This window comes from Gymnogyps californianus, chromosome 15 (assembly GCF_018139145.2).
Source record: "Gymnogyps californianus isolate 813 chromosome 15, ASM1813914v2, whole genome shotgun sequence".
Lineage (NCBI taxonomy): Eukaryota > Metazoa > Chordata > Aves > Accipitriformes > Cathartidae > Gymnogyps > Gymnogyps californianus.
Window position 1 is genome coordinate 82,177 of NC_059485.1, and position 26,404 is coordinate 108,580.

Genomic DNA, 26,404 nt, shown 5'->3' on the forward strand with positions numbered 1-26,404 from the left:
CTAACTTACCATGCTGAAGTGCTGACTCACTGTCTGCAGTCTCCTGGTCGCTGCTACACATCGATTTAAACACAGAAAGCTTCAAGTACACCAGCTAATCACAGCAACTCCCTGATCATGTGACTTACACCACTGAATGTGAAATACAGCATCTTTCAAATCACAACATTCCCTGCCACAGCCTCCTGAATAAACCCCATTTAGTGTAAAAGTGCCACAAATTTCAACGAGTTTGTGGATAACACTAAATTAAGGGGAGCAGCTGATACAGTCAATGGCAGGACTGCCATTTAGAGGGATCTCAAAAGGCTGGAGAACTGGACTGATGGAAACCTCATGAAGTTCAACAAAGGCAAATACAATAATGCTGCACCTGGGACAGAATAATCCCTTGCAACAGTACAGGCTGGGGGCCAAATGATCAGAAAGCAGCATTGCAGAAAAAAATCTAGGAATTCTGATGAACGACACATTCAGCAGGTTCTGTGGCAATAAAAGCTAACAGCATATTGGCCTGCATTAGCAAAAGTGTAGCCAGCAGGTTGGGGGAAGTGATTATTCCTCTCTATCCAGCACCTGTGAGACCACAGCAGGACTACCATGACCAGTTTTGAAGTTCCCAGTGTCTAATTATTATTGAAATATTTATCTCCTTTTATCATTTTCCACATAAACAGCCTAGCTGATTGGAAGCATGGGAAAGCCTCTGGGCTAAAGACAAAAATTTTGGAAGTGGGTATTTCCCAGAATCTGTCTTGTGCACCTAGAAAGCAAGGGCTGCTCCTCTTTGGGCCTTTCAGATCTGGTCCACATAGCGTGAACAAAAAATTTTGTCCTTGAACATACAAATAACCAGACTGGAGAATATGCAGTAAGCCAAAGAAAAATCTCCCATTTTCATGTGAATATGGTAAGATCTGTAATTGCACCTGCTATGGTAACATTAAAAAAAAAAAAAAAAATCAAATCTCATCAGCCCACCAACAAAAGTTGAGGAGACAGTAATTCTACCTCTAGCAACACAGTGAGTTGCATTACAAAGACTTTACACATTTTTTTAAATCACTGGCCAATACCAATGCCAAAATTCAAGTTTAAATGTTCCATTCACTCATTCCTACACTCACATTGGAGACCTTGTGAAAAATAATGATTTTGGGCAAAAACATTTAAATTAAATTTCAGATATTGCTTTTAATTACATATAATAAAGCAGGTGTGTACAACATTACTGTCTTTACCAATAAGCTCTTTGAACCTACGCTGAAACAAGAACTTGAATAATGCAACAAAACACGTACAATCGGAGATCAAAACATGTACAATCGGAGATTAAATGTTAAGACTTACCTATTACTGATTCAACTGTGTTACTGCCAGAATAGAATGGGAGAGCTTTGGCACTGATAGCAGAGACAGTTGTAGGAGATGAACTATCTGATCCAACACTGGAGGCCAGACTAGAAGTTATACTTGAAGCAAGTGGGTTAACCGCTGAAAAAACACTGAGATGGTTCTGTTAAAAAAACGCAAACAACATATGTATACACACACAAACACACTTACACAGATGTATGTACAAACATATAAAATAAAGAGAATGTATTTTTAAAAGTAGTTATTTTAATTCAAACAGAAAGAAATCCAGAAGAACAGAATTCCAGAAGACTAGATTAGGATAATTTTCCTTATCATTTACCAGCAAGTGCATTTCTCCAATGTGGCTGGACATCACTACCACACGAGGGAATTCTGCTTTCAGAAAAAAGGTATTTAAATACTTGCAAATAAGCTCTACAAACATAATTAGTTAGCTGAAGTCTGATGCTCCTTTTCAAAAGGAAAATATCTATTGAGGAATTGTACCATTTCGTTATGCATTTGTACACAAATTATATTCTGGTTTGGGTTTTTTTTTGATCTGCAAATTTTCTCATTTAATCTAAATGCAATTGGTGCATAAACTGCTCTTTGGTTTAGCTAGTTGAGAAACATGACTGCACTGCACACACGTATCACATTATACAATGACCTGTACGTGTGCTACTTCTTTCTAGCTGAACATTTTTTTCATACAAGTCACGTATTTAAATTATAAAATGTAAGAAATGCAAACAATATGTAACCATGTAACATTCTAAACTGGAAAATAACTTCACAAAGTCTACAGGGACTTGGTGCAGAGTTTCCAGTATATTAATTCCTTTTATTGTTTATTGTTTATTTATTCCCTCCAATCTTTTCGTTAATAAACACAACATTTAACTGTGACTGAATCAATCCACACATCCTCTCATTGCCTTCTGTGTGACAAGCAGTGACAGTGCAGTATCTACTCTCCTGACTTCTACCAATACCACAGAAAATTTCTATTTCAAAGCTAGATATAGTGCAAGATTGAGGCCAATAATGACCATGAGAATGAATAATTTTTTCTTTAAAAATGGGCACAAACTGAAATACAGAAAGTTTCACCTAGACACAAAAAATTTTTTACTGCGATGGTGGCCAAACACTGGAACACGTTGCCCAAAGAGGCTGTGGAGTCTTCATTTTTGGAGATATTCAAAACACTACTAGACAAGGCACTGAGCAACCTGCTCTAGCTGACCTCACTTTGACAAGGGGACATATCGACTATGGACCTCCAGAGAATCATAGAATGGTTTGGGTTGGAAGGGACCTTTAAAGATCATCTAGTCCAACCCCCCTGCCGTGGGCAGGGACACCTTCCACTAGATCAGATTGCTTGAAATGATGCTCAAAGCCCCACCCAACTCGACCTTGAACATTTCCAGGGATGGGGCATCCACAACTTCTCTGGGCAACCTGTTCCAGTGTCACACCACCCTCATAGTAAAGAATTTCATCGTTATATCCAATCTAAATCTACCCTCTTTCAGTTTAAAAACATTGCCCCGTGCCCTGTCACTACGGGCCCTGGTAAAAAGTCTTCCTCCGTCTTTCTTATAAGCCCCTTTTAAGTATTGGAAGGCCGCAATAACATGTCCCCGGAGCCTTCTCTTCTCCAGGCTGAACAACCCCAACTCTCTCACCCTTTCTCCATAGCAGAGGTGTTCCAGCCCTCAGACCATTTTTGTGTCCCTCCTCTGGACCCACTCTAACAGGTCCATGTCCTTCCAGCACTGGGAACCCCAGAGCTGGACGCAGTGCTCCAGGTGGGGTCTCACAAGAGCGGAGTAGAGGGGGAGAATCACCTCCCTCAGCCTGCTGGCCACGCTTCTTTGGATGCAGCCCCGGATAATTGGCTTTCTGGGCTGCAAGTGTACGTTGCTGGCTCATATCCAGTTATTCACCCACCAGTATCCCCAAGTCCTTCTCTGCAGCGCTGCTCTCAATCCATTCATCACCCAGTCTGTACTGATACTGGGGACTGTCCCGACCCTGGTGCAGGACCTTGTGCTCAGACTTGTTGAACTTCAAGAGGTCCCTTTCAAGCTCAACTATTCTATGATTCTGTGATATGCTTTTCCAAACTTTGTTCCAATATTGTAATTTACACTGAATTCACAACACATTCTCTAATATCCCAATGCAACATGTTAAATGGAACATTTCTTTGCTGCTTTCTGTTTTCATAAATGTTTGAGCCGAAAAAAAAAGTAATCTCTGAACTGGCAATACATATTAAACCATAAAGAACAGCTGTATAATTTAAAAAGTAAAATGAAGAAATGACAAGGCATGGGATTCTTAGGTTATAAGCTTGATCATGATCCCTGTCATTGGAGAAATACAGTATCAAAGTCAACACAAGTAGGAGAGGCAATACAGGATTTTTGTATTACTGAAAAATTATCAGACTCAAAATATATCCCCTTTTGGCCTGCCCCATCTTAAGTTGAGGCCTCTTGGTGAGAGGGAAATGAAGAAATTTCACACACCCACACAAAGCTGATGGATTTCTTCAGTTAGTTCTCTTTCTCCCCAACATAAACACCTACATCTACTAGACTATTTAGTCTCTTTTTCCTCCCTAACATATTTACAAACAGCAAGCTTCTTGTCCCACCCTATACCTACAGACAGATGCACTCGTGCAGCTCAAAGATTCCTTTCCTTCTTCTGTTTTGACAGACCAAGACTGACCCTATCTGTGACTTCAAAACTCCATTCTGGGGGATATCTAAACAGAACGGAGACAAAATAAACAGAAACGAGACAGGATAGAAAGGTTATTAAAAAAAGATGTCAACAGCTTTATAATTACATAGCAGAATTTCATACATTCTGCACTATTTAAATGGAGATTAAATAACACTTTTTTTAAAAAGAAGAGAATTAAAATAACTTGCTAAGTATTCTTAAGATCACTGGATAATAGGAAAATTCAGGTTGGAAGGAACTTCAGGAGGTCATCTAGTCCAACCTCCTGAGCTAGGTCAGCTATGAAGTCAGATCAGGTTACTCAGTATTTTAGCCAGTCTGGTCTTGAGAACCTCCAAGGATGGAGACTGCACAACCACACTCAGCAACCACTGCTTGACTCTCCCCATAGTGAAAAAATTTTTCTTATACTCAGTCTTAGCTTCTTGTTTCAACTTATGCCTGTTGCCTCTTGTCCACCCACTGTACACCACTGTGAACAGGCTGGCTCCATCTTCTTGACGACCTCCTCACAGGTATTGGAAGGCTGCTACTAGGTCCTCCTGAAGCCTTCTTTTCTCCAGGCTACACAAGCTCTGCTTCCTCAGCCTCTCCTCGCAGGGCAAGTGCTCCAGTCCCCTGACCATCCTGGTAGCCATGTGCTAAACTTGCACTAGTTTACTGATGTAATCCCAGTACTGTGAGCCCGAAACTGGATGCTGTATTCTAGATGTGGTCTAACAAGTGCTAAGGAGAAGGGTAACCCCTTCCGTTGATCTGCTTCATGCTCCTGTTAATACAACGTGGGATAATGTCAGGCCTTCTTTGCTGCCAGAGCACACTGTTGGCTCACATCCAGCTTGCTGTCTACAAAGACCCTCAGGTCCTTTTCTGCAGCGCTGCTTCCCAGACAGTTAGTTCTTGTTCTCAGCCTATACTGTTGCAAGAAGTTCTTGCTTCTCAGGTGCAGGACTTGCACTTGTTCTTAATGAATTTCATAAAGATCATGTTGGCCTGTTCCTCTAGTCTGTCTATGTCTCTCTGAATGGCAGCCCAGCCCTATTGACTGGTCCCACCAATTTCATGTCATCTGCAAACTCAATTCCCCCATCAGGTTGTTAATAAAGATGTTAAACTGGGTATATCCTATTTACTCTGTTACAAACATTAATAGTGGTAGAAAGTCATGTAAAAACTACTTTTTAGGGCAAATCACAAAAAATTAAAAGAGTTTCCAAGGCTGCCACACTCACTAATTATAAACGTGTAGGGGAAAAAACCCAATGTATACTTTTAAGCTGGTTCATGTGCTATCACTCTCCTATACAGAACTCAGAGGATCCACCTCTATCTTGTGTTTTCTCTCCTTATTTATTCTGCACCACTCCTCCTGCTTTTTAAATGTAAGATACATTTTAATCCTCCGCTTTAGATTATACACTCCTGTGTGGCTGCATGAATGGCAAATGGTAAAACTTCTGTTCTCATTTATCTTGATCATTGTCACTAATAAAGCATCAGGGTTCTTGTTCTAGCAGTGCAAAGCTGGCAGTTTTAAGCTCCTTTGCATATATAGAATGACCCCTAACACCTGATGGACTTAGCTTCATGACAGGTCAAAGCTATGCCCTCTTCCCTGTCACTTTAACTATTTTTCTAGTTTTGAGCATCTGATGCTCGAACAATTGTATCATCATCTTCCTTCTGGCCTTCCTTAAATTTTATCAATCCATCCCCAAATCAAGTTAATCCAAAATTTCACTGTGAAAACTCTGCCATGGAATCACTATAATCAAAAGCATCCCCAAATTGCCTCATATTCTTCTCATCCCTGGTACTCCCTGCAGCACACATCTACTGTACATTTTCACAGAATCTAGAGCCGGCTGTCCAGGACCACGTCCAGATGGCTTCTGCATAACTTCAAGGAGAGAGACTCCACAACCTCTCTGGGCAACCTGTTCCAATGCTCAGTCTCACACACACAGTAAAAAAAGTATTTCCATATGTTTAGACGGAACCTCCTATGTTTCAGTTTGTGCCCATTGCCTCTTGTCCTGTCACTGGGCACAAAGTTTCCTTAGACTATGTTGTAAAGCACCACAGAACTTTGATACTGCATTAATAAATTATCAAAAAGGGCAAAATATTTACAGCGTTTAGCTTTTGTCAATACCTGCTTGTTGTCCTGTTCATTTATTTTCTGCTGTTTCTCAGCTGTGAAGCTTCGATGTTTTGCCTGAAAGAAGAAAAATCTCTGTAATACATGAACTTAATGAGTCATTGCTGTAAAATATATTATTAGTTTATGAAGGGTCAGTGGCATCTCTGTAATGATATATCTTCAACAGGCTGACTTCATTTCCCTTGCTGCAGTCCCATATGGAGAATTAATTTTTAATGATCACAGAGTAGATCTACATGGAAAAGGAACAGCAGTTGCAATTGTTCCACTTATATGCATAACTGAGCACATGCAAGTTATTTCTGGTCCAAAAATCGAGTAGCCATGTTAGCATGATGCTGTGACAGAAATAACATGTCCCAAATGCTCACTAGCTGGGGAATACTTCTCCAAGAGGCTGGTGAGATAGAAGCCTGAAGTAGCCAAAAGTTTGAGTGGAACTGCCTAGATTTTCCCTTAAAGTGATCATACTACAAATAACAACAACAAAAAAACCCACAAAACCAAAACCAAATTCAAATATAAGGGCAGATTTTCTTTGAACACCATTTTATAATACGGTAACTTTTGAAACAAGTTAAACAAACTTAAATAAAACAGAATTCTAAGCAATTTCTCTTTGCCCACTGTGTTCTTGCAGAGCAGGATCAAAGGATCTCTGTTCTTTTCAGGCCAGTAATTTTCAGTGACTTCCTGAATTGCAGTCAACTCTGCAAGATGCCCTCTGTCTCCTTAGGAAAAAATGGTTCTTTCTGCTGCCTTTGAGGAGTCTTGTTGTGTCTGTTCCTTGTTTCCTTTGGGAGATTCCTAATCTGTCTTGTAGTGAAAGCTCCCTAGAGGTAACAACTCTCCTCCTCTTTATATGCCTCCCACCACTCTAGACACTTTATCAATTGCAAAGTCCATCACTGCTTTCTCTCTAGACAGGTTCAATGTGGCCACTAAAAGGCAAGTACATGATGTTTTTGCTGCTGAGACACATTCTTTGTAGCAGTACATTACTCACTAATTATGACCAAAACAGCAAAATAGATCTTCACCAATGGTTACATCATTTCTCAATTATTGCTGCCTCATGCCCAGAGAGCAGCCATTTGATACTGTAACTGCCTTGTTTCCATGACATTTGATCAATGATCACTTGATCCCTATATTGGGAGATGGAAATCTTCACTGTCACAATGACCAGCTCTCTAACCTACAGTTTGTCTGAACATCTATATGTAAGAAAGCAATCCTGCCTGGAGAACTTTACTCTAGAGTAATGATCTTGCCATCACCTACAAGAAGTTATCATTTACAAAAACGACTTTCCTTCCTTTCATTCTGTTTCCGTCTTTTACTTCTGCACTTCTCTGTGCATCTCAGGTTATAGAACTCAATTCTGACAAGTCAGAGGTTTGCAAGAAGGCTGATCAGCTTGGCTGCAGCTTATTTAAATGTGCCATTGGAGCTCCTTTTTTTAAACAGTTCCTTTCTGACAATTTAAAAGTGTAACCAGTATTATAATAGAGCAAGAAAAAGTTTGGGCTTTCAGCTTTTTTCTCGCAGGCCAACAGAGCTGTTTCATATCCCTGAAAAATATCAGTCTTCCCTTCTCCCAACTGTCTCTAGCATTGCCTGTTTTCTCCCCAGCTCCCGACTAAAGGATTCTAACTCCTCACCAACTTCAATTTCAACCGCTCTCTCATTGCTAATGCTACAGATCTTTCTCTCTTCAAGAGGCCTGTTATATTTTATCATCTATGTCTGTCTCAGCAATAAACATGTCCCAGGAGAGAGGCAGCTGCAGGTGGGAGAAGAAAGAGACTGAAATTAATCAAAGACTGGAACTCATAAATAGTACCAACGGCCAGAAATTAATGCATCTTTTCACTATCAATTTTCAACAGTAATTAAAACTGAATCCTACCAAGTCTAGCTATGATTTTTTTCCCATTGTTATCTTGCTCTGTTCTTGGCAACATGGGCTCAAAATGACAATCACAACGTTTCTGCAAAGTTAGAATTCATTGCATGTCACCTGAGCTGCAGTGACTGTTTGGATGAGTGTTCTTGGCCCGTGACAACTGTAAAGTAATTTGATGCAGTTTAGCTCACTAAAGAAGAGGGTTCCAAATTCTGTGTCCTAAATTACCAAAAATCAGTGCTGATACACGAGGCAGACAACATTTTCTGCTGAATCTAATTTAACTTAAGGTTGCATTTGTACTTCTAGACCCCTATTATTCACATACCTGATCTTCTCGTTCAAAGCCTGGTGCTTTCGGATAGCTAGATGTTGGTGATGTGCTAGACTCAGAACACAAAACGCCATTTGCTAATGATCTCTGTCTGCAAAGAGGTCCAAGGGGTGATAAAGAACTACTGCTACCAGAACTTGATGTTACAGTTGGACTTGAAGAACAGGAAATCTGTAGAAGACAGAAAACAGTGTCTAATATACTCAATATTTTTTTATGTTTACAGCTACAGTCTCCCTCTGTAACACAATCAGTTGAAATTATAAATTAATTTCAGTCTTATGTAAATACAACACTAACTTTGGTTTATTTGTATGTATTTTTGGTATTAGCTTAAAAAAGTAGCAGATGACAAAAGTAACATAGAGCTATTGTAAATACACAGACTTCAAAAGGAGATGCATTTTTACACACCAGAGTATAGCCTTGTTTGGTCCCTACGCACAAAATGAATCACAGGTGGAGATTACTTAATGGATATTAATTTACAATAAAGGAATACTTGCTTTCTGACAACCCTGATTTCCATTCATTCATATATTTTTTAATTTACAGTTTAATGCAAGCATTATACAACATTTCACTCTTTTAAATGAACTCATGCGGATAAAGGCAAGCAGTTCAAAAAGAAAGAGACATGTAGAATCTTGGCAAAAAGTATCTCAATGCTTGTTTGTAAATCCCAAAAGGTTGTTTTCTGAAATTCTTAAATATTAAAATGTTTATTGATTAATAAATTAACATTTTAGTATATAAAAAAATTACTGATGTCCTGGTTTCGGCTGGGATAGAGTTAATTTTCCTCTTAGTAGCTGGTACAGTGCTGTGTTTTGGATTTAGTGTGAGAATGATGTTGATAACACTCTGATGTTTTAGTTGTTGCTAAGTAGCGCTTATCTTAAGCCAAGGACTTTTCAGTTTCCCATGCTCTGCCAGCAAGCAGGTGTGCAAGAAGCTGGGAGGGAGCATGGCCAGGGCAGCTGACCCGAACTAGCCAAAGGGATATTCCATACCATGGAACGTCATGCCCCGTATATAAACAGGGAGGGTTGGCCAGGAGGCGTGGATCGCTGCTGGGGCATCGGTCAGCGGGTGGTGAGCAATTGCATTGTGCATCACTTGTCTTTTCTTGGGTGTTATTTCTTTTTTTGTTATATTCCTTTTCATTACAATTATTATTATTATTCTTAGTTAGTAGTGTATTATATTTTACTTTAGTTATTAAACTGTTCTTATCTGAACCCATGAGTTTTACTTTTTTTTCCTCCTCCTCCCCACCCCCCTAGGAGGGGAGAAGGGGAAGCAGCTGCATGGTGCTGAGTTGCTGGCTGGGGTTAAACCACGACAACTGAATTTACAATTTTTAGTTCTGCTGTACATTTTCCAGAGAGTTTTAAACTTCTAAAGTAAAAGGCTTAAGCTGAAGGTACAATCTGTAAGTAGGTCTGGACAATTTTTTTGCTAAAAGTACAATTCTGATCAACCTGAAATTTATGAACTCAGGTGCCAGCATCCTACAATAATATGTTTGAGTGGAATTGTGGGCATTGCTTGTTTCTACATTTTTTAAGTAAACTGTTCCATTTTCTTAAACTAGATTTATAGCTAGACTCACAAAGGCAGTATGGGAATAGTTGCATCCTATATCTATACCTAACAGCCCAGTGGTGAGAACACTCAGTGATGATACACATTTCAATCCCTTCTGTGCTTGTTTCGGAACAGAATCTGCCAGCCCTCAAGGGAACTAAACTAGTCAATACAATAATGGAGTGAAATTCTGCCAAAGTTGTTTTGGTTTGTTTAAATACAAAATACACACTGAACCAGACAGAGTAAACAAGAATAACTATATAGTTTACTGTTAAACTCTCAATTTAGTGTTAACCCTAACCCTTAATTTTACTCTACGCTCCAAAGAATGTGAAAGTATTTTAAGCAAATCAGGATTTTAACAGGAGACACCTCTCTCCCCAGAATAGTATAACCTCAGAATGTCCCTCTTGAGCAGCAGGAACTTCAGATTCAAATTCCTGTAAATCAGGTAGAGGACAGACATGAACCTAGATGATGTCTTAACCCTGGACAGAAAAAAACCACCTCCAACAAATGTAAGGCCTATACTCACTGAAGATTATTACCTATGCATTCACTCACTCCTATCCCTACAGAAAATCTCCTGTCACAAACCTTATCTGTGTGGAGTTCTGTAATTAGATTGCTTCTGAAATCCAAAGACAGCTTCTCTACCCAACAGTCTGAAATGTACATACATCCTGAGAGCTGACAGAAGTAGAAGAGTGGGCACCACAGCAAAAATAATTAAATTGATAGCCAAGGTTTACTCAGACAAAATTCCTTCTGAAGTCAAAGGCTGAAGAATTCAAGTTTTGACCACAAGCTTGTTATAACATGCAATGTTTCTCTTTCTGTTACCATTTACTCTAAATCCAAAACTGAGGGTTGCCCCTGTGCATGGCGATGCTAAGTTTGCACAGTTTTTCAGCTCTAAAATACTGAAATCCTTTCTTTATGCTAGAGAGAAAAAGAAAATAAAAGGATGCTGCCAGGAAAAAAACCATTGCTCTTAAGTGAAATTAAAAAAATAATTTTTTTTGGTCAATAAAAACATGCTAAGGTATTCAGTTCCATATCAAAAGATTTTGAAAACTTTTCATGAATAACATAGTTACATCTTGTAAGTACACTTAAAAACATACTTCTGGTAGCACAAGGCTGCTTAATGCAGCAGACAAATACGTAAGATAAAATGACTAGACAGCGAAGGCAGACTAACACCCGAAGTAAGATACTAATTCAGATAGGATACTGACTCAATTTAAGGATGAGTTCCCTAATCTGCACAGAATGTTTCTCAGAAGCATATTTCATGTCCACTCTTTCAGCTAGGCAGGCAACAGAGATTACTTTACCGACACAGGAAGATGTACATTATGGTTGCTCCTCTACAATGTGACCTAATGAAGATCAGGGGAAGAGGCACGAAGGAAGATAGCCACTATGGATTACTTGTCCTGGAGGGCTACCTGCAGACAACAGAGCCGTAAGTGGGGAATGATGCCCTTGTTCACCCAGAAGTACTGGGCTTGAGGTACAGAGTTACTGGTCAAGATCGGATGACACCAGGTATGTAGACCATTAGATAAGACCAAAAAGTGCCACTCATGATCCTTCTGGTTACAATAGGTATCAATGGTGGCATTAACATATATATATAGCTATAAGCATTAAGAGCTTACAATACAATTTTGTGTAGTTTTGCTCTGAAAAACTAAACTAAACTAAAACAATCACTCAACTCCCTAAGATGCAGGCAGCATTATCTGATTACATTAATGTTTAGGCTTTTGGTCTTAATCTCTGAAGAGTCCACCAGGATGACAATAGACAGAGATAGCCTCTACTCTGTCTTTTGTATTTTTCAGAAAAGAAAAGTTAGTTAAGTTTTAATAACTGGATTAAACAGTACCATAAATTTTGTGTGACTCAACTTGCAAAGAAAACACAAAGAACTCATGCAAATAAAGCAGGAAAAGAAAATGGGTCATGTAATATCCACAGTCAGTTAAATACACAAGCAAGAAACAAAAATTTCAAACCTAGTCTGAATTTACAAGGCAACAACATAGAAAAATCACTCTTTTTGGTCTGAAGTTATTATTTAGAATTTATTCCTCCTGGCAGAAAAGGACCTGGGGGTGTTGGTTGACAGCCAGCTGAATATAGCCAGCAGGGTGCCCAGGTGGCCAAGAAGGCCAATGGCATCCTGGCTTGTATCAGAAATAGTGTGGCCAGCAGGACAAGGGCAGTGATCGTCCTCCTGTACTCAGCACTGGTAAGGCCGCACCTCGAATACTGTGTTCAGTTTTGGGCCCCTCACTACAAGACAGACACTGAGGTGCTGGAGCGCATCCAAAGAAGAGCAACGAAGCTGGTGAAGGGTCTAGAGAACAAGTTCTATGAGGAGTGGCTGAGGGAACTGGAGTTGTTTAGTCTGGAGAAAAGAAGGCTGAGGGGAGATCTTATCACTCTCTACAACTACCTGAAAGGAGGTTGTAGTGGGGTGGGTGTCGGTCTCTTTTCTCAAGTAACAAGTGATAGGATGAGAGAAAATGGCCTCAAGTTGCGCCAGGGGAGGTTTAGATTGGATATTAGGAAAAATTTCTTCACTGAAAGTGTTATCAAGCATTGGAACAGGCTGCCCAGGGAGGTGGTTGAGTCACCATCCCTGGAGGTATTCAAAAGATGTGTGGATATGGCACTTAGGGACATAGTTTAGTGGTGGACTTGGCAGTGTTAGGTTTATGGTTGGACTCGACGATCTTAAAGGTCCTTTCCAACCTAAACGATTCTATGATTCTATCTCCTGTCTGCCCCTATACTGTATGTTTATCCCCCTAATAAGAACATAAGAAATGCCCTGTTGGGTTAGACCCAGACTAATATCCTGTTACCAAAAGAGGCAAGAGGAGATGATATTTAGGGAGAATACCTGATCCTGGTCGTTATCTATAGTCATCAAAGATAATTCTTAAGCAGAGAAAGTAAATGGGAGGATTTTTCAGACCACCTCCCTTCCCTCTGTGAGAAACTCCTCCAGGTCTGGTGAAGATGATCTGGCCCAAAATGTCAGCACTGATCAGGACCCTCTTCCTTTTTGCCCAGGCTTGTAAGAAGCATCTCCTCTATGACTCAAGGCTAGGTGGACTCCACAGAGAAACCACGATAGGTTACACTGCCACTCACGTGACAAGAAATAATTTATTCTCAAATATTTATTTATCCTTTATGGCCTGCTACAGTATACCCGCAAGACCACTGCTCCTGTTATCTCTCATCTCTCATGCTCTTTGCACAGAGTAAGATACAAAGAAGGTCTGAGAAATGTCAAGAAACCTATCACTAGAAACAGACATACAACTTAGTGCAGTATTGACACCAAGGTGGTGAGCTAACATGTATTTTGTATCAAGAGGGACTTGTGATTCACAGTTAACATGAAGTCAAATGTCAGTACTAACATAAAATGAGTTTGATATTAGTATTAGAGACAAAAAGAGTGCAAGAGGGGGAAGGAAAACTACCAATGCTTACTTTTTGTTCCTTTATGCTGCAGAAGTTACATTTTGGTATCAGTGTTGGCATGAACAGCAATGTCCTCAGCACTACTGACACTAGGAAAATCTCTTGCCAATTTTTAGTATTAATTGGGGTTCTTTTTAGGCTTTTTCTTCTGTGTTAAGACAGAAGCACAAACAACAGAAGCTAGAAGTCATACAGTTGCCTCAACTCTGGAGGAAGCCTTCAACATGATCTTTGGAAACTGCTCTAAAAATGTAACTTAAGATTTGCAGCATTTGATTTTCTGAGCGTGGGATAAAGAGGCCCAACAGATTTAAGTACTCTTCAGGAATGCGTCCCTCCTAAAAATGGAAATCTGCTGTGCTGTGTAGTCAAAGACATAAGCACAGGAAGGACACAGTTCAACCCCTAAGGATTTAGAGTCTACTTTAATTAAAGACCAGTACTTGGTGACATTCCTTACTTCACAGAGGCTCAGCTGTAAATCTTCAGAGATTCATTTTTAAGCTTAACTAAACACTGCAGTTGGATATATTTCAGATTACCTCTCCCTTTCACAGAGGTTACAAAAGAACAACTTTTTCAATTTTGCATGTTTGCTCAAGGCAATAAGACACCTGAATATTTCTGACACACCACAAGTCAAAAGATGCCAAGCTTGCCTTAACAAGGGTCACATCCTCATAATGTTGTAACCACACAGACTCTGGCCTCTTAGATTCTTACAAAGAAATCATTTGCCACTATTCTTCACTGCAGCTGAATTGCTTAGAACAGGAGCGTGTAGAACAAGTGATACATTCTTTCCCTTGGTTCTTACCTATTCTAGGCCTTTGCTTACAGATGAACTTCTACAAAGAAAATGAGGAAACATATACCTATAAAACTAGTTATATATATTTCCTACAAAAGTAGCAGCTTCTTGAGTTTCTTGATTTGCATTATATTTTGTGGCTTTAAATGTACTGTTATATTGCCTACATTTGTGGGGGGTGGAGGGGAAGATGACAGGAAGAGGAAACATGTAGGTATTTTTAATTAAGCTGTAAAACCAATTTTGCTCTCAAGTAACTTATTTCCTTCCTACGTCCCTCACTGTCTCAGAACACTAATTCCACAGTAAAGGAAGCATGATTCATCACCTCTGTTCAGACTGAGATTATACACACGTAATCAAACTCAGTTGCATTATCACAGCTTAATAAACTATTATTTACCAAATGAGTGTGGTAACTGATTATGTGCACACGCTCAAGCCATCTTAGTTATGAAGTAAAACAGACAACTTGAGGCTTAATGAAGGCAGTAGAATGTTAGCACTGAGTCTGCAATCAGGATGAGCTATGAAGGCACCCAATCTTTACCGCAACTGAGCTGACAAGCACTGACTTCTTAACTGTCCTAACTCAAACATGTGATCAAGTACTTTTACACATCTTTGATAAACTTGATAAAACAAAGATGGTGCTGGTTATACTGTCTTCATCCATTGTGATCAACATATATCCTATGTATTTGATAAATGCAATTAATCTTTGATGTATCTCCTATTTCACCTCCTGAATAAACAGCAAGTGCCACAAACTTGAACAATATTTACAGACAAATTTTATCATACAGCTAGGCCTTTGCTCTGTATCATCACCTAACTTAGGTACATTGCAGTTGGGTGTCAGTAACAAAGAGACCTGATGTATGGAGAAGATCAGCAGTATAATCCTAAAGCGTGAGCTGAGCGTGTTTTAAGGAGAGGTGATAAGATTCTTGACATTTTTTGGCTGAAAAGCTGCTCAAAAGAATATGCATTTTGTATTGATATAATAACACTAATCAACCAGCTAGAGAAAGCATATAAAACAGCAACTATGACTATGGTTGCACGCACTGAGACAGCCTAGTTAATCAAACTCTCGTGAAACTATGAGAAAAACAAACATAGGAGAAGACCATTTGGGTATGTTAAATTGCAATCAATTTGCAGGATATAAATGAGAACAGTTGAAATGAAGGGATGAAATTCAGGTGAGGCAGAAGCTTATGACTGAGAATGATGCATATGTATGGGATGCAGAGGACTGCATGCCAGAGAGATTATTTTGGCAAAGGTGACTGAGGAAAGGGGTAGATAGCAAAAGTGACTGAGGAAAAGGGTGCATAGCATATTGGATGATGAAACATTACATAGCTGAAGATTCATGGAAGGACATGCAAGGAGTAATGGAAATATGAGTAAACGTGAAGAAGTGGTAACATAACCAACTTCATTACCCAAGTAGGGCATCAAAGTTTAAATGGTGCAAGCAATGTATGTGAAACATGGATCAAGCTATTTCAAGACTTGTACGCACAGAAATATTCAAGAAACCTAGTCTACTATCATTTCCCACAACCAAGGAGTTCAGATACATGAATTTTACCAGTGCAACAGAAGAAACGATATGGAAGACCCTCTTAAAGTTAAATAAAGAGTGAAAGAAAAGAAATTTATATCATAAAAAACCAGAGCAGTAGGAGAATGAGTAAAAAGGAGTGTTCCTTCTGGCAATTAGATGACACTGAACAGAGCACAAAAGAGTAGTAATGGTTAAGAACAAGCATAAGAGCTGAAAGTAAAAGTTGCTGGTGTAAATGCAGCTTCTAAAGAAGACACATAGGACTGGGAAAAGGATGAGTGAATTTGTTGCTACAATGCATACAACGACTCCGAATCTTACTTAAGGCACTTCACAGCTCTGATGCAATATGAGAAAAAAATGGGTATGCTAAGAAAGCCAATCTAGGACTTGCTAGAGCAATACAACAAAAAGAAAGAGGTGATGGCAAGTGTGGAGAAACAAGTAGTACTAACTGAAATGAAAAATTACAATCAAGGGAAACACTGTGCCACACTGGGTAAACTGCATTGTGGAGGTTAAGTACATTTAGATGATACAACTCGTGGAGTATAAAGCAAAGGGAACTGCAAAGACAGACTGGAGAAAAATAGTACTATCATAGATCAGGTGAAGGGACTGACAAAAGTATAATGTTAGAGGCTTCAAACCAGAAGGCAGAACATGGAGGTAAAGAAAGATAGATGTAGAAGGTCTCCATGGAAACTGAACTCACACTTACCAAAAAAGGCTGAAGAGTAGATTATTTCCTGACTGAAATGTTAAGGAAAGATACAGCAGAGGAATGACTGATGACAGTCCAACTGTCAAGGCAACTTAGATGAAGACATAAGAATGCAGTATAGGTGAGATAAGAAGGTATATATTTAAAAGTTATACAGCCTCCCTCACTATCAACCTGGATCATACAGAATCTTAATGGACTCATTCTTCCAATAACATTTATAGATAGGGCAATAGTATTACCACATTCTAGAAATGGGGACCTAAGCAACTTGCTCACAGTCAAAGAGGAATTTTACGATCGAGCAGAGAACTGAGTTTAGGTCTCTCAAGTACTACATCATCCTTTTCCTCTAGAAGCAAATAAAACAGTAGTATACTCTCCCAGCATACTATAACGGGATATGTGAAAGAAGTTTTGGAAGATGAATAGGGAGATTTTGTTTTGAAGACACAAAGGAAGAGAGGCATAGAAAGTCTAATTTCATCATGATAAAAACCACTAAAATTAAGTTTACTCAGGGCCAGTGTCTGACAGTGATAAGAACGAAGATGAAGGTGGGGACAGAAAGACAGCGTATTGGAACAGAGAGAAAAAACACAAACCACAAATGTAAATAAGTTGCTGGGATACGGAAAATGGGGGGAGGGAGGAAAACAGACTGACTAAATACTGAAATTAAGCAGTTTACAGCAGATGGAGAAGGTGAAAACAAGCAAGCAACGAAACTCAAGAATTAAACATGGAAAAACAGAAGACCAACCTGCTAATGAAAAATCAGGAACTGAATATTCAAAAAACCAGACAATGGAAGTGCATCAAACAATGCTGCAGGTAAGTAGTCAAGTGAAAGAAAGACAGAACACTTTGCCAGACATCAGAAAAAAGGTGGCCACTTGCAATAAAACTTCAAGTAGGAAGTACAGGGAAGGGAGTAGGGTTAACTTTTCCATTTTTACACTTAAACAGTAGTACAGGCAGAGACTCACTGAGCACAGAATGGAAAATGTAAACAATGTTCATCAGATTCCTAATGACCAACAGAAAAATGCATGTATATGGAAGAAGATTCCCCATAGCTGGAAGGCATGTTAGAATAGTTAGTGTTTTCAGCTGTAGCTAAATCATTCATGAAAGGCTCAGAAGCTTCTGGGAGAAGAGATGCTTTTATGAGTCTCTCCTGAAAGCTTCAGAACCTTAGCAACAACAAAATTAGCTTCCTAAATAAAAAGGCAGACCCTCTCGCAGAACCTTTCATATACGGAAGCAGACTTCTGCACTGGGAACCTAAGATAAAATGTAGGCATATTGGTATCTTTATTCTCAATCTACAGGACAGCAATATGAAGCTACATGAAAGAAACCCAGGAGTTTTAACAACTGCACTATTTATTGGCAATTCCTTTTAAGCATTATTTAAAATATGTCCTTTTATCTGGTTTCTAACCAAACAGTATAAATCAACAGTGCTGGAAAGCTAGAAGTGAAAATTCTGGGAATAAATGTGTAAGTAGTTATGACTCTGCACTGCAAACGAGTTAAGAAAAACAGAAGTCAGGAGAGAACAAGAGAGATACCACTATTTTCATATATTATTTTGCAACAAACATAAAACTTAACAAAAGGATCTATTCCAACTGATACCAAAAGGAAGATAATAAAAGCTCTGCAATATATCTTTCTCCTTCCTCTCCTTCATCCTTAAGTGATAAAACTTGCTAATATAAACTACATTTATCACCTTCTAATCAAACACCTCTCTACTACCAAACATACTGCATGTACTGCACCACTGTAAGAAGCTTTAAATATAAAGCATGTTCAGGCAGGACATCAATTCATGTCCTGCCTCTCCTCCATCCTTAACTGATAAAATTTGCTAACAGAAACTACATTTATCACCTTCTAATCAAACACCTCTCTACTACCAAACATACTGCATGTACTGCACCACTGTGAGAAGCTTTAAATATAAAGCATGTTCAGGCAGGACATCAATTCATTCCTAATGTTAACAAATTAGGGCAGAGAAGAGGGCTGGGATCAGGCAAGATCTTCCATGAATGAAACCTTTCCTATAGAAAAAAGAGACATATGTAAATTAAGCTGTCCTGTAGCTGTATATTTAATTAACAATGATGTTCCTCACTGTAGCATTCAAAATATTGCATCTAAAGACAAAAAACAAGAACAGAAAACACAAATAATACATAGTTAAATCTGGTGCCAAGGGCAGACATTTCATTTAGGCTTACAGTACCAGTTAAATATTACTGCCTGACATTTACTATAGCTGTGGTTTTTTTCTCTTTTGCTGAAGTACAAAGAAATAAAAAACAGATGTTTAAGAGGTAAAATAAACATTGTATATTGGCACAGTGATTATTATTAGTAACTTTTCCAGAATTATTTACACTTACATTTCCAGACTGCCCACTGCTATTTGTAATGCTGTCTGTGGAGTTAAGACTGCTGCTCCATTCATTTGCAATTCCTATGCTGTCTGTTGAAAACAGGTGAGCGCCTGGCTTTGATTGACAACCAGTTTGCAGTATGACTACATTCATGGTGTCCTCTGTTGAAGGAATCCCCAACAAATTACACACAGATTTGATACTTAGCTGTGTGAATTTAACAATTACATACCTAGTACCAAACACAGCACCTGTCACATGGAAACATCAATCACACACAAGAAATCTCTCTCTTTTTCTTTAAATATAAGCATAAAGGCAAGGTAAGAATAATATAATTCACCATTATGTATTTGTGGCTACTAACAAATGTGATACTCTTATTTACTTGCTCCATCTAAAACTGGTGGGAGGTAGGTCAAAATTCATATATTTAAAGTATTCTAGATTTTGCTTTATTTTCCAGAATCTCTATCATACCAGGGTTTAAAGACAACATTTTTAGAACTCCTGACTGGAAAGGTAACAATGGCATCATAATTATAGGGTTCTTTGTTTTCTTTTTCCAGTCTAGAACCAACTGACTTAATCATAAAACAATTTGAAGAGAATATGGGACTTGTACTATTCAACTTAAAAAGGAACAATAACCTTTGAGAAAGTTCATTATTAACTTATACGTAAATTGTGACCAATGACTGTTAATTTTCATACCAGAAAATTCAACTCAAGGTGACTGAACAATTACTTCGCAATTCCCCAAAGGCTACTTTGTTAAACTGTTAAACATCTTAGATATTTGATTCTTTAAATGTGCAGTATATTAAGGAGATTCAGACTTCTAGTTTTACAGGCAAATAATGAGTTAACAAAAAATGTTTACTTTAGTAAGCAATTACAGTTAATAACATTCCTCACCTCATAATCCATGCACACAAGACATCAAAGTAAGGAAGTCAGGACTGAAAACAAAATCTCGTAATAAATTCTACAGGTATGGTAAGATTTTTTTCATCTCTAGCCACTAGTGCATTTCTGAAGGGGTAATAATAAACTGCAGTTAAAAATCAAATTTAAACATTTCTCCCTACTAGAAACAATAAGTAGCTCTGATAGAGTGTACGAAAGTACAAGCCATAGTAGGAAACAAAATAAGTATGACATATGTAGACACCTCTCTTCAGTGGAGACAGCATAGCTGAGGATTATTTCTAATGATGTGGGGGGTTTCTATCTAGCATTTGATTTATCACAACTCCGCGGCCTTCTTACTATACGGTCCAATGCTTTACCACATATTTCCACTATTGTATAAATTACAAAAATAGGGACATGGCTCACAAAAGAGAAAGGAAAAAGCTACTAGTAAGTACCACTATACACGCAAGTCCAGTCCAGCCACACCCAAAAAAAAAGAAAAGGAAAAAGAAACCATAGGGATTGCAAAGATTATGTTACTAGACCCCTGCTGTTCCTCCTACAGAGTGAGAGTGCAAAGAACAGTTGGGAAGATAGGAACAGATGCGCTGACTTTTTGTCATTTACTCTCACTTTCACTACATATCATCTCACTGTATAGCTGCTTGCCCACAGCAAGTCCAGTCAGCCATCTTTTGTCCAGTCAACCCTCACATGTCCAGTCAACCCTCACACTGTCACAGGAAAAGCACTATCTGATTCATGCTCTCTTAAATCTTCATTAGCTTTTTTTCCCTGACACAACCATATACTCGTCCAATGTTCTATAAATGAGTGTAAGTAGTCATACCACCCTAGAAGGGCAGTATAAGACTGCTTTCCAAACATTTCAAAGAGAAATGATCTCTCCTTTCTCTTTCCAGGGTATTTAGGGAGAATAGCGTGATTAGTTCTTGCTATTCTGCTTATTGATAGTAAGTCAAACAGACACATTAAATTCAGAATGTGTGCTTCTACATCATTCCAATTTCTTCGCAGAGTGAACATCATAGTTTGTGGCTAGCTGCACAAAAGTTACAAAATTCTACAGTGTAAGCCTCCCCCTAGTCTAACCATATTTTCTCAAAGACCTTTAGCAGTTGTAGGAGGTTGCAACTGACAGAAAAGCAACACGCACGTGGTGGCCTATCTCACGGCAATCACTGAAGCTCATGGAGATTAGGATAGAGCCCTCAAAAAGAACTTCAACTATCTAATGCCAATGCAGTGGTGCTTCAGGGATTATGTATCAGTAGCCTAGGATGTTGTGTAGAAATAGGGTTGTACTCTTTACGAGATACAACTTTTTCACCTATATAGCCTCCTTAGAATTTGCACTAACAAGACTTGGGTATTATGAATATAAGAGTTACCATGATCAGGCTAGGTCTGGCCTGGGGAATTCCATCTTTCATGAAGTCAGAAGTAAGTTTTTTCATTATTGCAACCTTGGCACCAATAGAAGAGAACAGTCTTTGACGAACAATCTGAAGGCAAATGCCTTCAGTAACAGAGCTGTTATACAGGAGATGTGTTCTTTGAAGTGTTTCCAAATTCTTGCCAGCAGAATTTCAGTCTGCCCATGTTTCCGTTTAAAAAAAAATCTATTTTTTGTTAAGGTGCCAGTTGTAGTCAGGCAGCCAGTGGACAAATGAGTGCCACAGAGAGGTGTTCGTTATTTTAAGAGAGTCCGTTACTGAAGTGTCCCAACATACCCTAGCTACTCTCTGTTTTGCAAAGGGTGCCAGGGAGATATGTCAGATCCCACTACTTCTCTACTTTTCAGGATCAGGTGCCCTCCCCCCTGTCATCACAAAGTGTCTTTGGGACTACACTGGACCTAGGGCTTCAGCCAGTGGGGGAAAAAAAACAATGAGTGACATTTATAAGACAATACTGTCTGCAGCCAGGGCCTCAAGGGAAAAGCAGTCTTGGAGGAATAGTAGTATTCCTCATGATCGTCACAAAGGAGGGAAAAAAGGGAAAAAAATGGTCAGCTGGTTCTGAGGAAGACACTGAAGGAAGACCGGGAACGCTATTATAGAGAACGTGTGCTTCCACAAATTATTTCACATAGAATGATAAAAATTGCTGAGATACATGTATGAATGGTGGGAAATCTTCCTCTACTCGTTCCACATAGCTAGGGCTTCACTGAAGTTAGGTGGAGAACACTCATAATTTGTGATTCAAAGAGATCCATGAACCAAGAGTTTCATGCTTTTCATACTGATGAAAAGATCTACAGCTCTGAAACCATTCTCTCCCCCTTCCCTAATATGGAAGGGACAGAAACCATTTTATTCTACAGACATAGGAGGCAGAATGTCAGAGCTGCTGAACTAAGCTTAAAGCTGTTGCCAACAACAGAAAGGCGCTCTTGCTGATAGTAACTGAACATCTAACTTCTGATGGACTATTCAGACTACCAGAGACGGGGGGTGGGTACTGTTGCAAGATTTCAAGTTCATTTGTTGAGATTTCCTGCTTACACAGTCTTCATTCCAGATGATGCAAGCCAAAGAGTTCCAGAGCATGCTGGCTGAGCCATGTAAGTCTCTTCTGATGGACATAAAATTCTGTCTAATGCAACTATGTGGAGAAAATTAAGCTGCTGCATCTCAATTAGGACTGCTAACATGTTCAAAGTCTCAGGAATTCTCTCAGAGTTCTGGAGATTTTTAAAGAGTACAAGAATTCATCCTACAGAGTAGAAGAAAGAACAGGGCTGGGGGAGAAGGATTAGCAACAGATTAGAAAGACATCCCTTAGGGAGAATAACATCAGCAAATTGTTAAGTTTGGACTTTCCTTCAGCCCTCTATCTTTAGCCTGGGCAATGCTCAACTTTTCCTTGGAGATGGAAATCTTGTTTATTGTCAATGAGAGCTTCCTGTGAGAATGATTCCTCTCATAGGAATCAAGCATCAACTGGACTGTTAAAGACACTAATGATCAAGACACACAGAAGTAGGTCGTGATGGGGTCTCAAAAGAACTCCAATCTCCAAAAGCTCTGCTGAACTTATCCTGTACTCTCCATGCTGGAGAGGCAAGAAGGGAGGCAGCATTCAGTATGGTCTAAGGAAGAAAACAGAGAAAACGTAGTCTTCTCCCACAGGAGTTTTGCAGCATGTCACAATTATACCATGCTGCATGTATGCAGTGAATTTGTTTAAATCATACTCTTTCACCTGTTTCAGGAAAGAAAAAACTTATATCAGATAAACAGAACAGTAAATCCAGTGCCATAAATTACTTCTGTAACAAAATGTGTATTTTCAGACTTTCCTGAATCAAAGAAGTGCTTGCCAACACTGGCAAACAGTGAAGGACTTGATTTAGGAGATAGCCCCAACAGCACAAAAGCAAAGGCAGTGAGCTACTTTTGACGTGAAGAAACAGTCAATACTGACTTCATTGCCATAATGTTTTGAAGAATTGCTAGGTCTTAGAGTAATGGGCTTCTTGAAATAAATACAGGAGGTTCTTTATCCTTCCTCCTCTCTGAGTAACAAAAGCATGGAAAAGTAAAATCGATCACCCCACAGAAGTTAAAAACCAAGTTGACCATACCACAGATTCTCAGAAACAAGAGCTGTGGGCAGCAAGAATGACTCTATTCACTGAACGTCTTTTAGGTAAGCAAGTGACACGATAAATGGTTGTACAGAACATCACATTTGCCTAGACAGGTTAGACAGAGAGAGGAGACTGCCATTACTTATCATTAGAGAATCGTAAGATAAATACTACTGAATTGCAGAAATTTGGAGCTTTCCAAAATTGGTAGGGTCTCTCATCCCTCCTTCCAGCTCTAGAAGCAGAAGGCAAAAAGTAAGATAGGAGCAGACCTTTTTTTTTTTCTTTTTGAAAAATAAATATGAGGTTTTACTGATTACATAATCAAGCAAAAACTACATAATCAAAAAAGAAAAGATTTATCACCTATAAGTTACATAGAAATGCTTCAAGTTCTGCCTTGCATCACTACTGAAAAGAAGGCATGAATAGTTGTTGCAGCAACTGCGTGCTTCACATTCTGGAGTGCAGGGAGAGTGTAGGGATAACCTACGTTGATACTACTATTAAAAAGAATCTGATGATGCATACCCAGAATTAATCTGGGTAGATGCATACCGAAGAACTGAGTGCTCTCTTGGAAAAAAATGGTCCCTCTTCTCTTTTTCTGTATGTAACAGTTTGAGTGCAGTGAAGATGTAAGTGGGCGATGGAGGAAAGAGGACAGCTGACATAATTTTCTCTGTGTTCTTTTTCAGTTTAGCTAAGGCCCTAGTTCTGCAAATACTTGCAAGGATGTTTAACTTCTACCTGAGAAGTTTACTATAGGTTTCAATAGGACAGCTAATATATTTTGAAAAGTCAAGCGTGTGTGTAGAAAATTGTCAGATCAACCTCAAAAAGTTACAGGGACAAGCTGCATTTGTAAAGAAAAGCACCTCCTGTTTTACTGCTGATGCAAATTTGATGCAAATGCAGCAAGCTCCCACAGCAATATACGGTATTAGAAAACATGGAATAAATTTCTAAAAACAAGTAACATCAAATGCCATTTATGCATTAAAATTAATGATGTTAAGTCACTTCTGTTACTGACGCTTAGAAATGATGGTTCACTTTTATGAACACTGATAGAAAATTACAGCTCTCTTACTTACTTTCAACATGTGCAAACGCACAAAATGGACCACGTGGGCAGTAACCTGTTTGGCGCATGTCATTGCACTTTGTAGATTTATATATCTAAACAAAACAGAAGGGTGGTTAACCTAAACATATTTGTTACGACACATTTGTTAATGACAAAATAGTTAGAAAATTTTAAAACCTTTAAATGAAAAATTCTGAATATTTACTAACAATATATATTACACAGTTTTCTCAGAAAACCCAGTTCTTATGAGCATTTTTAAAAATCAAATAGAAGAGCAGAATTTTAAGAAAAGCAAACCTGAGGTAAGAGAATCTTAACCTTCTTCTGTACAATAATAAATAGTAAGTAACAATAATATTTTAGAAAAGCAATGTTTAAACTGCTTTGATTTTCCATGTTGTATAGAAACAAGTCAAACAAGCTGAAAAAAACCCCCAGTATGTTTTTTTCAACACAGTTCCTTCGTTAGGACACCTCTACTATTCAAATCATCCTAACATTCAAATGTCTTTCTCTAACCTGATTGGGTGCATGAGAACTGAAGTAATACTGACTGTTCATGACAGTAATGATTATATAAGTTGCTAGTAAGATCCAGATTCAGTTTATTACTCTACCAGGATCTTGACGATCTTTGGATCTCACAAGGCTGGGAGGAGGGGCTGACATACTATCATATTAGAACAATATTAAGAACCTATTTAAAAGCACATAGATTCTTTAGAAAATTAATTCTGGTGATTTGCAAGTCTGTAGCAAATAGCAGAGGGATCTTTTTGGTTCCCCAAACCTTGGTACTGTGGTCTTTGGCTTTCAGTGTCAGTTGAGTGATTCACGGCTCAATAAGTAATAATTCTTAGTTCAGAATGCCACTTCTTTGGCACTTTTGCATATGCTGTGTAAAAAAACGTTTACCTTGGACTCCCGCCTTAGAGCAAACATGAAAAATGAAACTATGTATTAAAAAAAAATCAACAACTACTTCTGTAAGCTCTTTATTTTAGAGCTATTTTAAGCATCTTAATTTCCCTCTCATAAGTGATTTTGAATTGAGGCTGAAAATTTAGTTCCTATATTCACTACTAGTTCATGCATAACCCAAAGATCATCCAAGAAACTATAGTAAAATGCTAAATCACAAAATTATTACTGATGCTTATCACACTACAAATAATTTATTTTTCCTTGAACACTGAAAAAGCAACAAAACATCCATGCTGTAGACAAATATTCACCCAAATGACACACGTAACAAACAAAACAGTGGGACTGATCTTTCCACCAATTTCACTGGGAGCTATCACAGACATCGCAAAAAACGAAGGAGCCATTTGTGGATACCAACACCCGAACTAGGAAATGAAGCGGGACCCATCTCCTTTCTTTCCTGTTCTCTGTTTATTGGTTAAATATAAAACCCCAATGCTGTATTACACGATGCTAATGATGCATAAGGAAAAAATGAGAAGAGCTGACTTCCGAATCGTTTCAACAAAAGATGTAATCGGAAGTTCAGTCTTAGTTTGAGGTCCTAGCCAAAAAATAGCCTTCCTGATCCTATGAGCTACCCAGATGGTGTGGAGTGCCTTCTGGTAAATACTACAG

At 38.6% G+C, this 26,404-nt stretch overlaps 1 protein-coding gene across 3 annotated transcripts in view; it reads right to left on the bottom strand.

Annotated features, from left to right (window-relative positions):
* Nucleotides 1-26,404, bottom strand: part of UNKL (unk like zinc finger) — a 62,679-nt gene that overhangs the window by 18,707 nt on the left and 17,568 nt on the right. The window contains exons 6-10 of one of the 3 annotated variants that reach the window (XM_050905792.1): nucleotides 24,804-24,888; nucleotides 19,176-19,345; nucleotides 8,530-8,706; nucleotides 6,284-6,346; nucleotides 1,351-1,516 (exon numbers count right to left, since the gene is read on the bottom strand). In XM_050905792.1, coding sequence (XP_050761749.1) covers nucleotides 1,351-1,516; nucleotides 6,284-6,346; nucleotides 8,530-8,706; nucleotides 19,176-19,345; nucleotides 24,804-24,888 — 661 coding nt within the window. The remainder of the gene's footprint in view (nucleotides 1-1,350; nucleotides 1,517-6,283; nucleotides 6,347-8,529; nucleotides 8,707-19,175; nucleotides 19,346-24,803; nucleotides 24,889-26,404) is intronic. The other 2 variants (XM_050905791.1, XM_050905790.1) reach the window with 2 other exon arrangements.